Consider the following 17,774-nt stretch of genomic DNA (forward strand, 5'->3'; position numbering starts at 1 on the left):
GGATCCTGCACCCCTGGCAAGTTCTAGCCTTGATTTAGCTACAATCTATGCTGTTTTCCATTTCACACGGGTGGAGAACATCCTCTTGATTTTGTGCAGTTTGACGAAAAGTCTTCTGCCAGTGTTCTGCCACAGCATCTGCTCTGAGGGCTGGCTGTCCATATACAGGAGAGGCAGAGCCGGACTGTGTTATATTGCATCCTACTGAACAGCAACAGGCTCCAAAGAGTACTCAGATCCACTGTTTTCTCAATGAAAGAGTTTGACTCTGGTGCTGTGTGGCCACAGTGGGCTCTTGTCTGGGCATTTGTCACCTCGATGTACCATCAGGCAATCAGCCTTTCTTTCTTACCTGGTTTCTTATCACATGAATGGCTTTGAGTAGTGCTGTTTTAATCATATGACTCTCTGCACGTCTTCATGTAGCAAGTTCTCTCTGAAGACCCACTAGCATGTTTTTATTTTAAGATGCCAGATTAGCTAGGGAAGGGACAGCTGAACAAACTCCCTTCTGCCAAGTGCAGCTACAAAGCACATGCACAAAAATAAATCTTAAGCCAAAAAGAAAAAAGAGGGATGACTCTGCCCTTCAGAACTAATTTGCTGTCACATGTAGTCTTTAAAGAGAAAAAGGCAGAGAGGGGGAAAAAGAGAGTGCAGGTGACTGTACTGGGAGGCCTGGGTGTCTCCAAGCCCTCTGCATATGCTGTCTGGGGAGCTCAGCTAGTGTAGGTAGGTTCAGGTGATGCCTCTTCCTGGCATTCACCCCTCAGAGGCAGCTCTATGTGGATGAGTATCCAATCCCTGCTCCTCTCCACAAGCCATATGGGAAGACTGCACAGAGCAGCATCATAGTCTGCAGCACATTCAGACATTGGCATGTCCCCACCTTCTGCCCACACTAGGCTTTGCTTTTTCTGCAGTTTTTCAAGAAGTCCTGAGCATGCAGCAGGATGAATATATTCCTGCAGCAACTAAGCATTTCTCACCACTCTGAAGAGGAGTGAGCAACAGAGCCCCGGTGCTTACAGGCAAAAACAACTTCCACGGAACACAAAACAGCTCTTGTACACCAGAGCTCAAAACAATACAGGGAGGAATTTTTTATCTTCCTAAACTATCATTTAGAAGCAATCCATCATCCTTTATTAAAGCTGTCAAGAGGGGGATGAGTTACCTCGAGGGACTCAACGCTTTATGTGTAAATTGTGATGAGAACATGTTTATTGCTGTGCTACCTGCACATGATACCACAGCTTCCTGGTTTTCAAACAATCAGAATTATAAAAAGAGGAGGAGATCTGCACAACTGGAATGAACTTACTCTGAACTTTGTACCAGCTGCGAAAAGAGAGTGTGTCCAGGCACACACGGGACAGGTATGTGAGCAGGGAGAAGGGGGCTGAGGAGATGGGGAATGCCTCGTGCTCCGTAACTTCCTACAGTACGTTGTGACTGGAGTCTATGTGGTGGATTTTACATGGTGGTTCTGTAGAATGTATCTCTGCCCTTTTAGCTCAGATGCCCCAGGCTGTCCCTACAGGCTGCTGCAGCCTGGCTCCCTCAGCCCAGGGGGTTTCCAAAAGGAAGGACTGTGGTGCAGAGACAGAAACAACACTTCCTGATTTTTTTTACCTGCACATTTAAATACTTGTGAAAGTGCTTAAGTCTGGTATTTCCTATAACCTGAAGTTCAACAGGCCTGCGAACAGATTTTGGCAACTTAGGTTGTTCACTTATTCTGGCCCCTGTCATTGCATCCTGACCAAGCAGGAGTACCATTTGAGCATAGTTTGTCTAAACTGACATCAAACACAACTCCCTCTTTCTATTCCTACAACATTGCATTTGGAGAACACAACACATCCCCTCAGGGTATACCTTGAGAGCTGCTAAGCTCAGTATTGGCAGCTCAGTGTTGTTATAGCAGAATATTTACAGATAAGGACACTTGAGACAAGCAAACAACCAAACCTAGTAAAAACCTGGAATTTCTTCCCAGCTGAACCAAGATGAAAAGTTGGGAGAAAAAAAAGAGAGTAAAAAGCCCCAATTACCTGCATGGAAAAGAAAGTTCTTGAAGCTTCAGGTTCAGAAATATTTAATATCAACATCAACCTTTGTCCTGGGGACTTGAGCTGGCTCATGGGGACTACTATTGCTCAGCTCCTGCCCCAGTTTACAGGCTGGACTGGAGAGACGTTTTCAATGATGCACATTTAGTTCAAATGGAAGGAAAACAAACAAGCACCACAGGCAGTGACAAGGATAAACCCTCTCTCTTCATGAGCAGAGATTGAGGCCTGCTAGTTAAGGTTTCTGTGAGCAGCCTTGTAGAACTCAGCAGTCCAGAACTAGCCCGAAGTGTTTGCTTTTTTTCCCTAAGTTGCTAGTAAGAAGCAAACAGTTCTTTAAGAAAATGAATGCTGCCATGTGCAATTTCAGTACATTTTACACTCAAGAAGTGCTGGAAAATTATCAGCAGACCTTGCATCCTGGCAATATCAATTTATCCCCATGCCACATGGAACCATTTTTTTCAAATCCTTTCCCAGGCAACAGCACCTCTTGCAATATTCAGGGATAAACTGGAATGACATTAGAAAGTTGTGCTTATGTGGAATGGGGCACAGGAAGCCTTTAAGTAAGCAATGTACACAGATGCCTGGCCTGCTCCTATTTCTGAGTGGATACTGCCTATTTCCACATGATTTTGCCTTCACATCTATTAGATTTTTTCCCCTGACCTCTGAAGACAGCAAACTATCTCAAACTGCAGCTGATTTCACATTTGTATTACAGTAGATGTGCAAGCAAGCGAATTGCTTCCATCCATCTTGGTAGCTCAATGTCAAGTAATTGCATTGAAACGCCTACTTGCAAATCAGAAACAAGCCTGGGATCTCTCCCTTTGGATCTTCTCCATATGGAATACGGTTCACATCTGTGTTCAATCAAACCAGTTTCTAAATGTCACAATGCCCTCATTCACAGGTAGCTTAAAGAACATTTAGCTGGTAATAAAACAATCTGGACCCTAGAGTAGAATAGCTCTTCAGATGTAAGGTACTGTAAATGTTCCTGTAAAGTGTGTCTATCACAAACAGACCTGCATGAAAAGACGCCGCATGAAAGGAGTGCATATGCTCTGCATATTCTGTGCCACGATTTTTTCCTTGATAAGTAGATGTGGCCCTTCTCTATATGAGTGTCCAAGGGCAACATGTATAGAGAAACTCTTTGTGAGCTGATTGATGGTATATTCCTGTTCTCATACAGATGGATTTCATTTGCTGTTTTCCCCTCATTCCCTTTTTAATTTAAGCATTTTAAAATCTACGCCATGGTCAATGATAATTCCAATGGTGTGTGCTCTAGACTAGTATTTCTGCAAAAGCTTTCATGCCAGCTTCTCATTCCTCTCAGGTTCTCCCTTTCTGTCTTTCCATCACTGCAATAACAGGTTGCATTTCATTCTCTCCTTTCCAGGTAAGGAGAAGTAAAGAAAATAAGGGAAGATTAATAGGATGTCCTGCTCTGGCAGGGAGGTTGGACTAGATGATCTTTTGGGGTCCCTTCCAACCCTTAAGATTCTGTGATTCTCTAAGTATCTTCAGAACTAAGCTCTGGCATTGCTAAAAAAGTTTTCTTTCAGCTTATGAATACACAGTACAACAGAGGAACACTGGTGTCTTAGGAATCCATGATTACAGATGGGCCTGTAGTATAGCTCAGATCAATACCACAGCAAGCTATGAAAATCAGCTCTGTGTCCTTGCATTTCACAGGTCAGAGGGGCCCTGACATCAGAGACCTGTTCTCCAAGTCTCCTGTACTGCTCAGAAGAGAATAAGCTGCTATATTTTGAAGAACAGATATTTCTAGTATTCAATGAAATACTCAACAATCAGAGAAGATGATAGCCAGATTGAACACAGGTGGGCAGCAAAGCATATACCACAGCTCTCTGGGTAGCCAGCAGGGACACCTTCCAAATAATTAGTCTCACATCAGTCTCCTCCAGGCTTTCCTTACAAGAAAGATGTTCCAGTCCCCTGATCATCTTGGTGGCCCTGCACTGGCCTCTTTCCAGTAGTTCCCTGTCCCTCTTGAGCTGGGGAGCCCAGAACAGGACTCCACATGAGGCCTCACCAGGGCAGAATAGCCACCCTCAACCTGCTGCCCACACCCTTGATGCATTCCAGGATGCCATTGGCTTCTTGCCCATGAGGGCACATTGCTGGCTCATGGTTAGTTTATTATCAGCCAGCACTGCCAGGTCTCTCTCTGCAGAGCTGCTCTCCAGCAGGTCACCCCCAGCCTGTGCTGGTGCATGGGGTTGTTCCTCCCCAGTTGCAGGACTCTGCACTTGTCCTTGTTGAACCTCAGGAGGTTCCTCTCTGCCCAACTCTCAGCCTGTTCAGACCCTGCTGAATGGCAGCACAGCCTTCTGGTGAATCAGCCAGTGCTCCCAGTTTGGTGTCATCAGCCAACTTGCTGAGGGTACACTCAGTTTTTTTATCCAGGCCATTGATGAAGATGTTGAACCAGACTGGCCCCTGAACCGATCCCTGTGGAACTCCACTGGCCACAGGCCTCCAACTCGACTCTGTCTATTGATCCCCACCCTCTGGGCTCTGTCATTCAGCAGCTCTCCATCCATCTCACCTCCACTCATCCAAGCCACACTGCCGGCGCTTTCTGATGAGGATGTTGTGGGAGATGGTATCAAATGCCCTGCTGAAATCAAGGTAGATGACATCCACTGCTCTCCCCTCATCTAGGCAGCCAGTTATGTCCTCATAGAAGGCATCAGGTTGGTCAAACAGGATTGGTGAATCCGTGTTGAGTTCCCCAGATAGCACTTCTGAACATGCTCGAAACAGAACAACAAAGCTTGGATCCAAGCATTTCTCTAACTTGTAGATGAATTGTACAGTGGTTCCAGGGAGAGTTCTCTCAAAGGATTATTTGATCTCTTAGCACTAGAAAAACAAATGCCTACAGGGTTCAGCTGAATTGCATGGTATTTTACAAGCTTGCATATAATGGCCTGTGTATTCTTACATCAGAAAGCTGTTTTCCTACAGGAAACAATGTTGACTGTGAGTGATGCAAGGAAAGGCCTTAGTCTAACTCCCAGCAGAGCGTGCATTACTCTGTGCTATGAAGAACATCTGGCTTGAAGACTTGCATGGTCATTCAAAAAGGTTCTTTGCAGTGCTTTAGCTCTCTGACAAGCTAATGTTTCCTGCAGTAAATATTGCCTTCTCCAAGCTGCTACTTTTTTAGTGAGAGGTTAAGCACTCATCAAAATTACCTCCCACCAGCTATACTCCAGTGCCTTGTAAGGTTCCAAATCCTACAACATCTGCCTGCATTTATTGGGCAAGAAAACTCATAAAATGTTGCACGGCTGTCAGCTGTGGAGGTATTTCAAGACTATCTAACCTGTTAAAAGAGAAGAAAAACTCAACCCATATGTACTTTGCAGCATATTGCTCAACTGTTTGCCATTAGGCATAATGAACCCTTCCCCAAAAACAGTCTTCTATTTCTGTCTGGAAGAGCTCAGACAGCACAGAGAAGAGCACACTGTATCAACCTAGATAAGAAACATGATTCTACACTGTTATAGCACTTGACATCAGCAGTGTCTATTAAAGGGCATTGCTCCCAGAAGCATACGAACACCTCCTGCAGATAATACTGTCTCAGATATATAACCCAATTAATATATTGCCCATTTCTCTCCCACTACTGTCCCATTCAGCCCTGCTATCCTGACCAGGTGTTTCAGGGTACTTGGAATGGTGATATAAAACACACTTCGCAATACAGTTTTTCTGAGTCAAAGCTCTTCCTCTGCTGCCTTCTTCTGGGAGTACTCAACCCACAGAGCCTCAAAGAGCTTTAATAAGTGATGACCAGAGCAGTTTTAAGGGCCTGGCTTTTACCATCCTTTTGAGCCTGGTCACCTGTATAGCTCAATCCAGCTCAACAATGGTGTTGAAAGTGCTGGGATGGTTTGTATTCACTCTCAGGATTTGAACCATGGGAAAGCACTTAAATTTTATTATATTTTGAGAAAGTGTTCCTTTAAACCACTCCTACCAAATGATGCTGCAGCTATAGAAGGAAAGCACACCAGGCTATCTTCAAAAACAAATCACAAGGAAACATTTTGTGCCAAAAAGAGGACACCTTTACAACTACTACGTAGCCTGTTTCTGTGCAATCCCTTGTTGAAAAAAAAACCACCAGAAAAACTGGCTTTGAGTAACTCCACGGACACAAAGGATTAAAGATTCTTCCAGTTGCAGTTTCATCCTGGGCACATTGCTCCACTGACAGATAACAAGGCATGATAAAGGAAAATTGGATTTGCCACCTCCTGTGCTGTTTAGTGGCTACAGGATTCCAGTTCCCAGGTCAGCATTAAAATCTAACTAGCCCTGTAACATCTGTTGTCATGCAACTGGGGATAAAAATCCAGCCTGTGAGCATAGCCACAAATTTAGCAATCTCTTCCCCTTGAGCAAGACTAATCTCTAAATACCAATGGAAAACAGGGAGCTGGGCAGTGTGTCTTCACCCTTTGACCCATTACTTCGGATCACAGTAACTCTCAACTGAACACTCCAGAGCCATGGATTTGTCCCAAGGCTTTTCCAGCCCCTTTGTGCACTGCTTCAGCACTGCAGTGCCCCACAAGAGTGGCCAACAACAGATGCTTAGAGAAAAGTGTAAGAAACAGGACAAAAGTAGAGTGATTTTTGCCTTGGTACTGCCTTGTCAGCTTTAATTGCCACTTACAGATTTGCTAAGACAAGTCTGTATTCTCTTTTTATCTTTAATAACTGTCAATGGTCTCTTCTTCAGGCAGTGCTGGCATTCTCTTAGTTCTAGAGGTCACAGTACTGTAGTGCAGAAGTTTCAGTGTTTAAACCCTGCCAATATAAATAGAGTGTGCATCCAAATTACATACAAAAAAGCCCATGCAAGATTATTACCCAATGCCAGCACAGCAGTTAAGAAACTCCCGAGTTGCACAGCCCATGCTCACTGAGGCAGGGTCAGACCTTGTTTGTCCACAAATACCATCAGAGTCTTTGATCATATGACCGCATTCTATTTTTTTCCATCAGAGCATTACCTCACACAGTGCCTGGAAATGAGATGCAACAGAAAGCAGCACCAATACTGCATTGGCATCATGAATCTGATGTTTCCTAACTTTCAAGTGCTTGATTATGTTTCTTGATATAGATTTTTATATGTAATTTTACACTAGCTCTTCTATTGCCTTCTAGATATTTTCAAGAAAACATTATTAGGTATACCAAATCAATTATTCAGTGAAGCTTCAATTACATTTTAGCATATTCTATGCCAACTGCACTATAAGCTGAATAATCAAGGCCAAGTTCATCATTTCCCAAGTCGTTACCATCCTACAGGGTTCTTTTTTAGCAGCCTAAAAGTGTAATGAAAATAAAAACCCCAAACACAAGTCTCTGACCTCTAAACATCTCTGTGACACTCTTCTATGCCAATTAACATTTTCTGTGTTCATCAACCCCTGTTACAAGTATTTTATGTGACCTTGACAAGTGTTCCCAAGGTAGTCAAGCAGCAGGCAAGCAAAATGTCACTCCTTTCTGTCTGGTGGCTCATGCTTCCTCATCAGACCACAAACACACTGTATTTTCTTTTTCCAGCCCCTTCATTGCTGTCCCCTGCCTTATTGCTTCAACTCTCATTCATGATTGTCAGGCCTGCTTTCATCTCCCCATATCACCCTTTGCAAGTCCCATGACAGGCAGTCAACAAAACTCTCAAGCTCCCTCCCAGCCTGCTCTTCACACCAAGGAAAGAGCTCCTACCAAGTATTTGCAAAACTGATGTTTCAAAATACTTATTTTCTGCAATTCCTCTAAAACTTCTGACACTGGGTAGGAGGCCAAGATTTTCAACTTACTGCTTCTAATGCAGATTACCATTATTGTTCTTGCTTTATACTTTTTCTAAATGTACCCTAATTATCTAATTATCAACCCCATCAAGGCTCACAGTGGCAACAATGACGTACAAACAGCAACACCACTGCCACTGGGCAGCACTCACACACTTTTTTCCAGTGTGAACACGCAGACAGGACAGACTTTACAGACGCCAAATCTGATCTTTTGTACAGGACAACCACAGAACTTTATCCAACATTTCCTGCAATGAACCAGAGACTTGTCTTACACTCAAACATATATTTCTAAAACTACCTGTAGCAGTTCTTAAGCACAGAAATTTGGACAGACACTTTGAAACATACAAAACAAGCTAGAATAGTGGAGCCATGTGAAGGGCAAGCCAGCTCTCCAGAGCAGGCAGCTGGCTGTGGGCAGAGCTCTCCTCTACACATCCCTCTGGTGAAACCATCTCAAGCACCTCAGCAGACACTACATGCAAATTACTTCCTGAAGTAAATGTGTCTCAGAGCTGATTTTGGCTGTACTACCATCAGCTCTAGTTACTACCATTTTGCCACTGTGAGTTTCCATGGATGCTATTTGGCCATGAGAACCTGTGTCCCCACACAAGCTTTAAGCCTTACCACAAACTCCAGTGCTCCTCGGGGACAAAGGTATTGACAATAAACTCCTGACAAGCCTGGATAAAGCCTAAGTTACTAACAGTTTGTCAGCCCACTTGTCTCTTACAAACACCCATTTACTTCTTCCAACAGCATATCCTCTTCCCAAGTCCCTCCTTGTTTAATAACGACAAAGTGAGTTCCGAAGGGAACCTCAAAAAAAGCAGTAAATGGGAAAAGTTAGAGCAAGGCTTTCTCCTCGGGTAGCAGTAGCACAGATCCTTGCAGCTTACAGTGCATCGCTGTCATCACCTTTGCCTCTCCCTTGACTTCTCTCTCCTGTAAGATAGCTCATTTTAAAACAAAGTAAATGTAGCATGGCCAGCCCCTGGTGTTTCAAAATCTTTGAAAGGGAGACTGTGCTGTTATTCTGAGGATCCTTGTATTGATACTGTAAAAAGTGAGGTCTGACCCCTCCTGAAGAGAGGCCTCTCCCGGCTGAACTCACCACAGAGTGGAGCACAGCTTTACAGCTACAGTTTTAGACTGCAACTAATGCAAACCAGCTGTGAAGCAGAAGCTTTTGAAAGAGACTGCTCATTTTCTACTGAGGTTTTAATTTTATGAATCTAAAGCATCTGAGTGACAGTTTGCTGAGAACATGCTCTCACTCTCCTTTATTTTCTGGGACTTCAGATAGATTCTCTCCCCATTTGCCAAAGTATGATCCACATTTCTCAAGTATAGATTGAAATTTCCTCTCTCACACATTTCACCACCGAGTACTTCAAGAATCAGGCTTTAAAATTAAACATGCCACCTTCTTTGCAAAATTCCTGCACGCAGAGCTAACTATTCATGCCAAACAGATATTTATGGCCTTGTATTAAATAGGTAGCACACAAACTGGCACACAATTGCAAGAAATTCAGGCAGTTCTTGGAAAAAAAATTGGTCTAGATTATGCAGATATTAACAAGAGCCAAAATGTTTCCAGCGTAAGAAAACATTTCAATTGATTAAATATTCAGATTTTACTTGGTCTCAGGCCAGAAGAACAATTCATAAGCAATTCACTCCCCAAACATAAGCAGTGTATATAATTAGTCCATTTCAAATCAGTGTTGGACAAAAGAAATGCTGCTTTCTATTCATTCACCACTTGACAGCTGATCAGAATGGACTCTACAAAAACAACAAATGCTCAGCAGTAGCAAAGAATTGCACTGCGTAGGTCTTTGGCCCCAGATTTATGTCTGTGCTGAATTCAATACTGCTTTGCAATTCCTTGGCAAAGGAACATTATCCCAGTTACATAACTGAATTTTCCTTTGTAATATAAAAAGTATTTTGTGGGTAGATAGATTTGGGTATGAAAACGCAAAAAAAAGTGGCCAAAGCTTTTCCTGCCCAACGACAGTATCTGCAGTGGGCTTTGGCCATGGTTCTAACTGTTGTGCAACTTCAGAGTTTCATACCAGCTGTCATTTTAGCAATAATAACCAAAGAGCAAGGTATTGTCTAGGAATTAATGACAAGCTGAGAAGAGATGGCCTGATGTGCAATAAAGGGGTAATACATACTTATGCAACCACAGGAAATGCTCTTTAAGTTGGCTGCTATTGCTCTCTCTGCATAGCTGATGGGTTTCTATGTTAGCTCACGTACTGGCAGAGTTTTCTCTTTGTATTTTACACAGCTCACTAAATGATAAGTTCCTTATATTCCAAAGCTTTCTCCCTCATCCTCAGCAACAAGCAGTTTCTTCAATCGCCAATAAAGATGGTAAGCACTTTGGGGCAGAAGCTGAGCATAATCTTTGTGGTTTAAGTTCAATGTCTGTCATCAAATAATAATTTTACTGAAAGTCTGATAAAATCACTGAACTGCTAAATTGTCAGAAAATGTAAACTTAGCAAATTGTGTTCTAATATCTAGCCTAGGGTGTCATTTGGGGATTTGCTGCTGTAATTGTTCACGTACGTGAGGACTGATTAAGAAACAGCACAGACCTTGAAGCAACATTACTTTACAAGCCTTACAAATTTATCACTTTAGAGACAAAAATCTAACGCAAGCTGTTACCTCCTCTTCAAATTCACCACTCAAAGTGAGAGGCATGCCCAGATTGGCCACATGCATGTTTCAAATATCTGTTTCATTATGAAACAAATTAATTTTGCAAATACAATAAAGACATGAAACAACACTACTTGCAGCATTGGCTAAAAGAAGGAAAAAAGATTTAAAAAATTCACTTCTTCAGAGTAAATAAGTGCATATGTGAAGACCAGACTTCAACCTATTTGAATGTTACACAAAGTCTGATGCTATACTATCATATCCATTGTTATATGGCAACTGAAACCATTATTTGGGTCTATAGTACCTTTGTGATTCAGTTTCACGTCATTTTTATGAGCCATAGAACTTGCCAATCTCATCTATTTATTTATGTGTGTGACACATTGCATTAACTATTTGGCTTATAAACCCTTCCATGTTTAATTTATTTTCATCTTAGGGAGGCTTGACAATAGATCTCCCCTTCTGGATGGCTGTAAAATAGGGCTGTTTTTCTTTACCACTTAATGGCCAAAAGAACACTCTATCCTAACTCTTACATCCTAGTGGATTCTGTTCTCTCACAAGAATCAGGATATAGTTGATAACTTGAGTCAAAGATGAAAAGCTGAATTCTACTCCTTATACCTGCATCATCTCTGTATTGAAAATGAAGAGACTTGAGAGAGAGCAGAGCTGGGCTTCAGAAGTGCCATGTTACTGACAATAGCCATCAGGGAGGTGGGGCTGCAACCTTACACATGTATCCCAGAGTTAGTGCTGGTACCAAAGGAAACAGAGGAAGCAAACAACAGCAACAGGTTGGCACTTACTAAAGGAGAGCATTTGTTCTGGAGCCCTGTGAAACAAAGTTACATCATCCAAGATATCACTAATTCTTTGGTGATTGGTGTAACACACCTACAGTGGGTGCCTGTTTGCTGGCTGGACCACGTAACTCATCAGGGAGGGCATTGTGAGGAAGAATGACGCAGGCAGCACATTCTGCTCAAGATTCACCATCTGACCACCCATACCCACCTGCAGATGATTGCAACAGATATTTCACTTATGTAATTGAGATACTATCATGCAGAGATCAGCTTAAGAAAACAGATTTTTCCTCACACTTTAAAACATAAAACTGTGCAGCACACACTCCTGGAGATGTTTTCCCTTGCTCATCTCCTGCACATCACCTCCTTCAAGATCTCTCCTTCAACATGATGCAACAAAGATTTTGCCCTTGAAGTAGGGGTTAAGAGCTTGACTGTTAAAGTCTCCTTGAAATTTGATTTAATAAAAATACGTAAATAAAAATGTGCCTTTTCAGCTGGTTTGGCCCCTCACTCAGAGTCCCTGACTAGGTCAGCCATGAGGTGACTAAACAGACTGATGTGTACCTGGCAAAAGTCTCAATGGTCCTGGAGCTGGGTGGCAGGGAGAGTTGCTTGCTTGAGTTAGGGGCACTGAGCAATAATCTCCCCACCCCCAAGTCCTGTGGCGTGGGAAAGCCCTGAGCACACATTCCTCAGTAGCACTCAGCACAGGAAGACTCCTGGCTTCTCACTCAAACCTTTCACTAGCACTCAGCAAGGTAAATAAACCGTATGGTCAGGCAGCTTCAGATTGTTCCTCTCATGAGCAAGAAGAAGGGTGGAAGTATTTGTTTACAACAGGAAGACACATTTACTCTAGCTCTCTTTGCCTCGGACTAAGCACCTGCCACTTGCAGAAATTGTTTTCCTCTGTTTTCTTTTGCATTAAAGGCTTAAGGAGACAGCTGACATGATCTTCCTGGCATAAAAATCTGAAAAGAAGAGATTTCATCTAACACCTCAACATCACCCTAGGGAACATTATCTGAAAGCACTCTGGGCACACTCATGCTCAGGCACATATGCATGAACTTCTTCCCAGCCTGGTTGTGTCATTATTGTTTACAGGTGTAATGTTTTAAAATGCTGATTCACAAAATTTGCTTCTCTAAACCTCTTGATTGAAGAAAGAGACCATCTTAAAAACTTCCCAAGTAAGTGAAGAGTTTTCCTTCTCAAACAGCTCAGATACTTTAAGCTAATACAAAGAACAGAAGCTGTGTTCTGGGGAAACAATCAAAAAAAAAACCCAACAGAAAGCTAGACAGGAATACATCAACCTCCCATGGCAGCAAAACACCAGCAATTTGTCAGTAGTGGTGTTACAGCCATCAGTCTCTAATCATAGAGCAGTTAGTCAGAACACAGCGACTATAGCTCCAGGAGAGCACAGATCTGGCACTTCAGCCTATCGATAAGGCTGTGATGCTCCAGTGTCTACAACTGTTGATAACTGCACGTCACAACTTTACTAAAGAGAGGACTTCCACTGCTGACAGTGTAACACAATCTCAAGACAAGATTAGTATGTTCAAGGAGCAAAATAGAAGCCCCAAACTGAACTCCTGTTAGGACAGGTGAAGCTTGTCAAAGCCAAGCTGACAAAAAACTTCCACCTCAGAGGCTACAGGCTGGAGTTTTTATGGGTTTTTTCTTTTGTGAAACATTCAACCAGGGGTTTCCAGCATGCCCCATGGGGCATTCAAGCCACAAAAATCAACTTACTGTTATAGAGATATGTGCTCTGACGAAACTAGCATGTGAAGTCTCAGCAGAGAGTAACCTCTCAGTTACATACTTGAGGTATGTTCATTTGTGCTACTGTGACATCTTTGACAGTAATGAAGATATCTGCTAAGAAACAGCAAGAATATTTGCATTTTGATCTCTTGGAAATGGTTTTTTAACACTTGGGTCAGTTTATCACTCATGGCAACTCATGCTTAATGCAAGGAACTTTCAAATGCAGTGTGTTGATGTTTAGCAAAAGACAAAAATCTATTCTTTACTTTTTACTACTTAAATTCAATACAAACAGCAAAGTGGAGTCAGAATATGAGGCCTCCAGGTAAGGAATCAAACTGCACGTGCAGAGGACTCAAGGTAAATCCTAATTCAGTAAGCTTGATGAAAAAACAGCTGCTTTCAGCTCAGCTCTTCTGAACCTTACCTTAGTAGTCTATAGGTAACTTCTGCTGTTGGTACTTTGGGAGTTAGAACAGGCAGATCTACCTTAGCAGGTATCAGTTATGTCTTAATAGTAAAGAAAACAATTAAAAAATAGTATCAAGGTATCAATTTCTTTTAGAAAAAAATTGTCCAGAGAATATACAGCAGTTTAACCACAGAACAGTTGGTTCAGGACAGTATAAGGTAGAAGCATAATACTAACTACTGTTTGCTTGAAGTGTAGAGCTACCTTTATTTTGCTTCCATTCACAATCTAGGAACTCACACTAGCAACAAGCCCAGGCATGCAGTCACAAAAGTAATTAAAAAAAAAAGAAAACACAGTTTCTGAAGAAAAATAAAGCTTATATTGATCCCATGGGAAGCTTTGCTAAGGTATACTAGTGCTAAATCCAGTATCTCAGCCAAAAATTAATGCCTTAATGAGCAACTACCTCCTACCTTATCCTCAATCCCTATACCTAAACTTTTCACTGTAAATGCAAAAGAAGAATTGGTCTAATATGGAGGTATAGGATTCTAACATCCTCCAAGGCACCAAGTTGTACTCACCGTGCATCTGGTACGTGTATGGTGCTTGCCCAGCAGTCGGGGTACTGAAGCTGGATCCGTAGCTAAGAAACCCACTCTGTCCTGGGGAATGGCTCAGGCTGTCCTCTGTTTTGATGCCTTTGGGGCATATGGTAGGAACCAAGTTAGTTTAAGAATTAACAATTTTACTGCTAGATTTTAACCTAATAAAATCTGTTTTCCCTACACTTTCTTTTTTGAATCATTTGCATTACTCAAACAGGTCTCTTAAATAACAGATTCAAGTAAATTAATCATAAATAAGATTTAAGTCAGCTACATTCAGTATCCATATCTGAATGACTTTTACCAAGATGGGTAAACAACCATGACTAATATTGCTTCCAAAAACAACTTCTGATCCAAGCAATGATTAACAAAGCAACAGGATCTTCAGCAAAATAACCTCAAGACTTCTGTTATCAACATTTGTTTTTTACTTGTATTATATTTTCAGCTTTGGTAGCAAAATATTTATTGGCAAGTCATACAGGAAGGTTATCATCTATTCAGTTACTTCAGGAATAATAGGTAAGCCCTAAAGCCACAAAAATATTTTCATTACTAAAATCAGGCAAATAAATTGACAATTTACAGGGGGAACAGCAATAGTTGAATTAAACATTGCAAGATGACACCTCTGCTGGTAGTGAAAAAGGGGTTTGATATTTTAGTCTGAGATGCTGCCAAGATTGTACAGCTGTATTATTAAAATAAACAGCTGAAAGGTGCCTCTCATTATGAACCCTTTGGGTGTGATCCTTCCCTCCTTTGCATGCCTATTTGCACAAAACAAAAGATGGCCATTGGACACACCCTGACTGCTGGGACTAAACAAAGACCCTGTTGATATTCTGGCCTTGGATTTATGCACTTTCCAGGCTGTTGTCATCTTTTAGCACTCCTAGGCAGATTTGCCAAAAGACAAGTTGAATTCTCATGGCTTTCACCAAACATGCTGCTTTCTAGCTTACTGGCTCTTACAAGCAACAAGTCTGCATTTGCTCAGGTTGGGAATAAGTTCTCCTAGATACAGTTTTCTCTAATAGAAATGACTTCTTTTAGCTTTAGGTGAGAATAGCTGCATGCAACATGAGTACAAGTTAGCAACAAGATGACAACGCTGCATTGTGAAACGCAGGAAGTTTATGTGGACAGTGAGTGAACATGTGTTGGTGCAAGTGTCTGGCTCCATTACTGCTGGGGAAGCAAAGGTATTTGCAAGTGTGCACAGAGAAGGCACTTTTCATACCATCCCATGCTTTTCAATTACATCAGCACTCCGCATGGAGCAGTCAACCTACCCCAGCTACAATTAATCTTCAGCGAATGGGCTTTTTTGGAAGTCTAAAAATTGTTGTCAGACAGCAAAATAACTTAGCACCAAATTAATTTCCACACAATGTTCTGTTTTGTCTAGAAACGGGCTGAGTTTTATTTTTGTGCCTAAAAACAATACTGCTTCATTGTTCTTGGTTGTTAGCCAGGTGGAGTTTTTCATAAGCTGTGCTGAGTATCTTAGTGAGGGTATATGGGCTGGGGGAGGGAAATCACTGCTCAAGGATGCTAAGAGGTCATCCACAGGATTTATAAGCAGCATATGGGCCTGACACATGTATGCCCTAAAGACTCCAGGCAGTAGCAAATGGCTCTACTTTCACCTGCTCTAACAGGACAACTGTTCAGAGTTTGCCTTGGAAATCAGCCAGCTGATGCAAACACACAAGTAGCTCCAGGAAAGGGTCTCAAAGCATTCCTCTCATCATCCTGGTAGAGCTTCAGCTCTGCCAAGCCCATTTCCCTGGCCTTCCAGACCATTGCACTGTATTTCCCCTCAGTAAAAGCCTTGTCAATGGCTATATAAAAGCTTCTTGTTGGGAAAAGATACCATATTTGCCAAGCAAATGAAGGTGTTTAAGAGCACAGAGAGTGGAAACAGAACTATGAAGCCATTTTAACGCTGCAAGACTCAGCATTCATGGGATCAGCTGGGAATAAGGAGCCTAAAGTTTTCTGTTAAAGAGCTGTACCTAAGAGTGATCCAAAGACTTTAGGAGTGGAAAGAACTTCCTAGCTCCCTCAAAAGCTTGGTATTTCCAGGCAGAGCTCAAGGACACTCTTAACACTTGGTTTACTAGGCATTCCTCTGACAGGAGTGCTGGTTTAATTAGTCCCCTGACTGAACCCCTCAGCTGCTCCTGCCCAGCACCATCTCCCCACAGCTGCTGGCAAGACTGTACAGAAAAAGCAGAGAACAAAGCTGACTGAGGTTAGAAATGTTTGCTGTGCCTACAACTAACAACCATCCATTTAAATACAAACCACCTTCCAAAACCAAAGTACTCTATTATTTCACCCATGCTTTTATGCATTATGCTTTATGCATTTCACCCATTCTCCTCTGTGTTTTGCTTCTTCTGTAATAATATACAAACAATTTTTCTTAAAGTAGCTTGCATCACTGAAATTTCAAGAAGAATCAAGGAAGGAAAAGTGCAGTTTACCTAAATATCATATTTACTGCAAGAGACTTTGTCTTAGCAGTGAGACATGGGAACGCTCACCAACTACTACTCCTAAGTGGCACATTCTATGGAGTCTGATTTTCTCATGCTGTTTCATATCCTGCTACTCATTGGCTCCAAACTTACCTAGCATGAAAGATCATAACCCAGGATATCAACAGTTGAAATATAGTTCAAAGTAATCCAAACATTTTCAACCAAGTCAGATTTTCCTTTTAAGTCTAAGAAGAGAACATTTCCAAGAGATAAATGTCCTTTCATTCTAAAGCTTAAGACTTCAAATATACTTTTGTAGGAGCAAGGGGACTATGTCCTCAAAGGTAACACAATGTCAGAGTACTCACTGTAGGAGGGTATGCCATAGGGCTGCCCTGGAGGAGGATAGGCAGTGTATGCAGCAGCCTGCTGGATTCCCGTGCTGTACTGAGTCTGTCCATATGTTGCCATTGTTGGGAAAGATGGGACTGTCACTATATGGGGATAATGTCTATTCAGAACAAGAAAACAGAAGGTCAAAGGGAATAGTTACTGTACATGATCTTCTAGAGCACATTTAGAACACTTCTAGACAATTTGATAAATAACATCCAAAGCATGATGGTGAATACGTTGGGAACTCAAGATTGACTAGACTAGGGCAAAAGTTTGCTTCAGCATATGGCTCTCAATATGAGACATTAGATTGAGCTACCTAAATGCATGGGGACTTGAAGACTTTGCAAAATATGTGCATGTTAAAAAAATAAAGTAAAATCAACACTCTGATTTTTCACGTTTCATTCTGAGTTTGCCAAAGGAGTGTCATGGGAGACCTCTGACATTTCAACATATTCCTCTGTCGTCGCTCATAAACACAGCAACACTCAAACTGATAAGGTTTGGATTCCCAGGGATACAAAAGTACAATGCACAGTACTTCAAACCTTATTTTGCTCCATATCTAACAAGATTCAGAAC

General features: G+C 41.9%; 1 protein-coding gene across 1 annotated transcript in view; it reads right to left on the bottom strand.

Moving 5' to 3' along the window:
• The window catches only part of EYA2 (EYA transcriptional coactivator and phosphatase 2), a 54,098-nt gene that overhangs the window by 32,639 nt on the left and 3,685 nt on the right, over nucleotides 1-17,774 (bottom strand). The window contains exons 3-4 of the mRNA XM_062008918.1: nucleotides 17,162-17,304; nucleotides 14,275-14,391 (exon numbers count right to left, since the gene is read on the bottom strand). Coding sequence (XP_061864902.1) covers nucleotides 14,275-14,391; nucleotides 17,162-17,304 — 260 coding nt within the window. The remainder of the gene's footprint in view (nucleotides 1-14,274; nucleotides 14,392-17,161; nucleotides 17,305-17,774) is intronic.

The sequence above is a fragment of the Colius striatus genome, chromosome 16 (genome assembly GCF_028858725.1).
Source record: "Colius striatus isolate bColStr4 chromosome 16, bColStr4.1.hap1, whole genome shotgun sequence".
Classification (NCBI taxonomy): Eukaryota; Metazoa; Chordata; class Aves; order Coliiformes; family Coliidae; genus Colius; species Colius striatus.